The sequence below is a fragment of the Galeopterus variegatus genome, unplaced genomic scaffold, assembly GCF_000696425.1.
Source record: "Galeopterus variegatus unplaced genomic scaffold, G_variegatus-3.0.2 Scaffold14373, whole genome shotgun sequence".
NCBI classification, from domain to species: Eukaryota; Metazoa; Chordata; class Mammalia; order Dermoptera; family Cynocephalidae; genus Galeopterus; species Galeopterus variegatus.
Genome location: NW_007740484.1, coordinates 23,218 through 29,867, shown reverse-complemented (window position 1 = coordinate 29,867; position 6,650 = coordinate 23,218). Strand labels below are relative to the sequence as shown.

The window sequence follows — 6,650 nt, the reverse complement described above, 5'->3', positions numbered from 1 at the left end:
TATTGTTTCTTTTCTTGATCTGCTGTTTTCCCATTTAATCTATTGTAATGGAGACTATGAAGTTTTCCTGGTTTTTCTTAGATGTTGGTATTAGATTTTTTTTATACGTTAAAGAAATGATTTAATTGCAATTAGGGCTAAAAATTGAGCTAATGTAGCTATAATCATCAAATTTCCTGAATAAGTATATAAATACTTTTCTTTTTAAAAATCCGTATATTAATAACTTATATGTGTTGACTGCTGTCACATAGACATAAATGTACACAAATACAAAATTGTACAGTTTCTGTAGATACGTCATTCAGTCTTGAGACCTTATATTAAGAGCCTTCATTTCCTCTGGGTTATATACCCTTTTCTAATAACAACTGCAACTCTTGATTGAGACATAACTATGACTTGAAGCTAAGGTATTCTGGGATAGGTCATGGGTCAATACCAGCTGCTTTTCTACAATGTGTATTGAAGATTGATAGACTGATGTGTATTAAGGCAAAAGCTGTCAGAGCTGCTGACATCAAGGAACAGCTCATCAGATTTTCCTTTTTGATTGTAGAGTTTTCATTACCCTGCCCACCAGTCTAATGTTTTCGATGAGAGTGCTTTTACAAAATTGAGCTTATGGTTTAAAAATAAAATAAAATTTTTAAAAAGGGTAATACATGTAGAATAAAAAGGAATATTTGTTTATATTCTATTATCTTTGCCAGAGGCAGTAGAGTCAAGGCAGTTCATTATTTGCCCAAGAATATCAAGACTGTTTGATATTTAGATTNCCGCACTCTCCCGGGTGCGCCACGGGCTCGGCCCAATTATTTGTTTATTTATTTATTTATTTTTGAAGGTGGTGACTATGAAGTTAAAATTAGTGAATAGAAAGTGTTTGGGGGGAGGGTTTTTATCCCCTCAGCTAAAGGGTCTAGTTTTTCTTGAGAACTGCTCTACACTAATGGACACTCAAGTGTTGACCAACTGATCCTTTCTAATGTTTGTTTTTGGTTCAGGCAATTCAAATGAGTATCTCCGGAATAGTGGCTTCGAATACGCCATTTGCTTTCTGCCTCCACTTGTGCTGAACTTCGAACTGCCACCAGATTATCCATCCACCTCCCCACCTTCATTCACACTTAGTGGCAAATGGCTGTCACCAACTCAGGTTAGACCCGAAACTTAATTTCTCCTATCCATTTTTAGAAATTTAAAAAATCATCTTTAAGGGCTGACCCGTGGCTCACTTGGGAGAGTGCGGTGCTGATAACACCAAGGCTACGGGTTTGGATCCCTATATAGGGATGGTTGGTTCGCTCACTTGGGAGAGAGCCTGGTGCTGACAACACCAAGTCAAGGGTTAAGATCCCCTTACCGGTCATCTTTAAAAAAAAAAAAAAAAATCATCTTTAATTGAAGATTACCTTGATGATCTAGAAATCGGTGCATGAAGAACAAATGGGTTTGATTTTATAATTTTTTTTCCCTTGCCTTCATGAATTCTAACGTTAATGAATTGAAAATGTTTGATGTTTTAAAAAGGAATGGCACTGATTAAAACAATCATTATGAAATATGGGAGTTATTTTTAGTCAAGTATATTGTTTCTCTTCTGATCTGCTGTTTTCCCATTTATTTTATTGTAATGGAGACTATGAGATCATTCTCATTTTCCTTAAACATTGGTATTAGATTTTTTTTCTTAAATAATCATTTAATTGTAATTAGGGCTAAGAATTGAGCTAATGTAGTTAGTTAGCAAATTTCCTGAATAAATATATAAATACTTTTCTTTTTAAAAATCTGTATATTAATAACTAGTATGTATTGACTGCTATCACATAGACATAAATGTATACAGATACAAAATTCTACAGTTTCTGTAGATATCTCATTAAGGCTTGAAGACATATAATAGCCTTCATTTCCTCTGGGTTATATATCCTTTTCTAGTAATAACTGCAACTCTTGATTGAGGCATAACTATAACTTGAAGACAGAGAATTCTGGGATAGGTCACAGATCAATAGCAGCTACTTTTCTAGAAGTTATAATGAACATTGATAGACTGATGTATATTAAGGGAAAAGCTTTCAGAGCTCCTGCTGTGAAGGAACAGCTCATTAAATCTTCCTTTTTGATCATAAAGTTTTCATTCCCCTTCCCATCAGTCTAATCTTTTAGATGAGATTGCTTTTGCAGAATTGAGCATATGGTTTAAACATTTTTTTCTTATTTTTTTTTGATGGCTAGCCAGTAGGGGGATTGGAACCCTTGACCTTGGTGTTACAAGGAATTACTCTAACCAATTCAGCTAACCGGCCAGCTCCTATCATTCACAAATAAAATTATACTTAAAAGAAAGGGTAATACATGAGGAATAAAAAGGAATATTCGTTTACATTCTAATATTTTTTCAGAGCCAGTAGATTCAAGACAGTTGATTATTTGCCCAGGAATATCAAGAGTGTTTGACACTTAGATCAGTGATAGTTGACTGAAACATTTAGATATTTATACTTCCATTTCTCCGGAGAGCTCTTGATCCTTTACATCCATGCATATGGGCACACACGCACAAAGCAGAGACAAATTAACTGGATGTGTGGTTGCAATTTCAAATTCCAGCCTATCAGCATCTACTTGATACTGGCTTTTAGGGGGAGTGCACGGGCGGAGGGCTGTTATTTTATCTTTTATAGCTAAAATTATACTAGCAACGGTCGGCCCCGTGGCTCACTTGGGAGAGTGCGGCGCTGGTAGCGCCGAGGCCATGGGTCAGATCCTATATAGGGATGGCCGGCGCTCACTGGCTGAGTGTGGTGCGGACGACACCAAGCTGAGGGTTGCGATCCCCTTACCGGTCAAAAAAAAAAAAAAAAAAAAAAATTACAGTAGCAATTCTTTATCAAATTTTCATGCATATAATTGACATTTTAAGTGGTCTCTTGTGTCCCTTCTTGGTTCGATTGTTGTGTGTTGCTACCCCTGATTCCTTGGAATTATGAATCTCATCTGTTGCTAGTGAAATTGACATGGACTTGTCATTCACTGATTGGGTGGGTGGATAGGAGGAAGTAGTTTTAGTTTTCTGGTATTTTCCATATCTCTCACACAGAGAAACACATGGTCCCTCTCTTACTCTTTTCCTCTATCTCACTGTCTACCCTTCACTTTTATGTGCATCCCAAACCTCTTTTGAGAAGGGACTGGAAGAGAAAGGAGGATAGAGGAGAATGGCTTCTTCATTGACTTGGCTTCTTCATTGGACTTGATGGCTCCCACAGGACTCAGTGCTTCCATTTCTGTATTACGTTTTATGGATTTTAGCAGAATTCTGTAGAAAAGCATGGTTGATCTTATAAGCATATTTATGCAAATGTGAAAAAGTATCAGTTGTCCAATTGTAACTTATCAATACGTATTTAAGTTAGTGGCTGTGCAGGGTTTAGTTGGTAGCACCACACAGGAAGGAACAGAAGATGTCCTTTTTTGCATGTTATTTAAATTTACAAAATTTGTTGCCCATCTGGATGGCTTATTTGTGGATGTTTACCTAAAAAAGAAACGCTGCTTAGAATTCCTGAGCTCTGCTTATGAATAAATGTGTTACATTTCTGATAGAAAATCCACTCATATTTGCCTTTCAAGTTGAGCAGACCACTTTTGAAGAGGAAAAGTTGAAGTAGTTTACCTCTGGTTGCTTAGCCTAGGAAGTGTGAACTTTCTCCATGGCACCAAACCTTGTTAAGGGCTTGCAATTATGTCCAGAGTTGGTATCATTCTACTTCCTTCCACTAACCAGCATGTGATGTTCTCCCAGACTGGTTAGTTAAAAACAGCTTGTAAATCTGAAAAATAAGGACTCTGAGCTTGATTCAATTAGTGATGCTTTGAGATGAGTTTGCTTTTTGATAGGACTGGGAGTTAGAATTAATTTTAAAGCTGTTCTTTTTTTAACCATTACTCCAGGGTACCTACAGGGCTGGGACTTCCCAAGGAAAATAAACAGTTCATTTTTGAGCTAGATTTCTTAGTGCTTTACAACATATATAAGGATACTAAAACAGAGAACAAATAGAGAATAGAAAAAGTCTTCCATTTCAGCGGTTCAAATGTAAATCTTTTTCTCCATCTTATGGGGTCTTGCCACATCTCTTGTTTTCATGTACTTCTTCCAGCTTCTAACTTCATTTTCTTCTGTGGCTCATGTTGCTCAGGAGTTTACGAAGTGCCCTGATAAAAATGTTTGTACTGTTTTGTAGCCCAGTTTATCACAGTAGTGTTAGGATGTGTAAAGTCCTAACTTACAAGTTTAAAAGATTTCAAGGGAAATCAGGAGTTGGCAGCATGATCATTTTTCAAACTCACCAGCGTCCTCTTGTGTTTTCTTTCTCCTAGCTATCTGCTCTGTGCAGGCACTTAGACCGCCTGTGGGAAGAGCACCGTGGCAGTGTGGTCTTGTTTGCCTGGATGCAGTTTCTTAAGGAAGAGACTCTAGCGTACCTGAATATTGTCTCTCCTTTTGAGCTCAAGATGGGTTCTCAGAAAAAAGTACAGAGAAACACAGCTCAAGCCTCTCCCACCACAGAGCTAGATTTTGGAGGAGCTGCTGGATCTGATGTAGATGAAGAGGAGGTTGTGGACGAGAGAGCTGTGCAGGATGTGGCATCATTGTCAAGTCTGATCCGGGAAATCTTGGACTTTGATCAAGCTCAGCAGATAAAATCACCGAGGGTTGCGATCCCGTTACCGGTCAGTAAAAAAGACAAAAAGGAAAAAAAAAATTTAGGGTTGTACTTTTGGTCTACTTTCATTTTTCTAATAATTGGTTGGATTATATATTTTACAAAAGTGTTGATCCTTGACAGACTGGGGGCAAAAAACTGTTCTTCAGCATAGTGAGAAACAATGAGCTAATACATGTAAAATGCAAAATGATAACTATTAATGCTTTTATTATTATAGTACTAATCGCTTATGTTAGCAGACTGTCATTATTTCCAAGAAAGTATCCTGAGAGGAGAGAGTGAGTAGAGAATTCCAGTTGCCTAGGCCAGATTCTTGTAGAGGGTAAGGGCAGGTAGGATGGAGAACTTACCAAAATATAATACAAGCCTTTACTTTAGACTTCTGTAACCTTATCATTGAGAGGCTGAAGTGCATTTTAGGTGTGTCATAGCATTCGGGAAAGAATTTGAATATATTCTGGGGGTTTCAGCAAAATTAAGAATCTTTCTTTCTCTTTATATATGTATTATATATTATATGACATACTCACAATTTTATTATTTCAAGAACATTAAAGCAATAAGCTTTGTCCTTCATATGTCTAGGAACAAAAAAATGCTTTGAATTAGTAGAGGGATAAAAGTGACAGGATTAATAAGATCTGTCTGTTACACTGAAGTTGAGGTGATGGAGCCACGGGAATGCACAACACAGAGAAAGGAAAATAGTGCAGATAGGATTCTGTCTTAAAAGATGTCCATTGCTTTAAAAGGGAGACATACCTCTAAATATTATGAGGAAAGTAAACTAATAAAATAACTACAACATTGTTGAGAAACATCTTTAAGTAATTGTGTTGAAAATTAAGGTTATAGAATTGTGAATAAAAGCCTTTTGTCTACAAATAAAGGCCTTGGGAATGGTTGCCTGTTAAATGATAGAGCAGTGGATGCCAGGTTGAAGATCATCAAGGGAAGAAGTTGACAGGAGGAACTTTTCAGCACTTGTAACAAATCATAGTACAGGTTGAGAGTGAGCATGGTAAATTAAAAAAAAATTTTTTTCTGCTTCTATTTTTTCAAATGAGGTTGGCAAATTTTATTCACTGATTTTTTTTTTTTTTTAAATATAGACTTGAACAATTCGTTTTTGCCCTTAAGCCAAAGGCACCTGTGTGTATTTGTTAGGTCTTGTTCAATATCAAATGTTGAATGATGCTGACTTAGTGGAAAATCGGTGTGTGTTTTCAACCTTTGTGTCTTTTAGATAAGTCCATCTTTATCTGTATACAATTAGTTGCATAAATATATCAACATTAAGAAATCAAAATTGAAGGAAAAAAATAACCTATTATTCTGCCACCTTTAGCAAATCCATCTTTTCTGATTGAGGGATTGCTTTCTCTTCTTGTCATTTCTGTAAATGTAATTTTTACCTAGTGTTTCTGGATTCTGTAATGAGTATTTTTGTTTGTTTGTTTGTTTTTGGCGGCTGGCTGGTACAGGGATCGAGCCCTGGACCTTGGTGTTATCAGCACCATGCTGTAAGCGATTAAGCTAAGTGGCCAGCCCCAGTAATGAGTGTTTTAATTGGGTTGTAGCCATACTAATTATAAGTTTTTAATAACTGGATCATATGTCATTAAATGCCTCTTCCACACAGTTATTTCCTTAGAAATTTAATTTGTTTACCATTGTTATATGCATCTGCATGCATATGACTTTACTTTGGATTATTTCCTTATGATAAAGTTCCAGGAATAGCACTAATGAGTAGTCAAAGATTATGACCATTTTAAATAACCTTTAGTCTGCATTGCAACGTTGTATAAAAGTTAATTTTTCATTTCACTTATCGACTCGCAAGATGATGACCCTGACGCAGATGAGGTCAATAAACGACTTTCGGCATCGAAGTATCGTCGGAGG

At 36.4% G+C, this 6,650-nt stretch overlaps 1 protein-coding gene across 1 annotated transcript; it reads left to right on the top strand.

The window, feature by feature from the left end:
* Window positions 1-1,007: 1,007 nt before the first annotated feature.
* Window positions 1,008-4,965, top strand: LOC103581946 (E3 ubiquitin-protein ligase RNF14-like; the record flags this gene model as incomplete). Its single annotated transcript, XM_008563652.1, has 3 exons — window positions 1,008-1,159; window positions 4,393-4,728; window positions 4,960-4,965. Coding segments are annotated over 3 exons (494 nt in total), but the record flags the coding sequence as incomplete, so codon positions are not given.
* Between the last annotated feature and the right edge of the window lie 1,685 nt (window positions 4,966-6,650).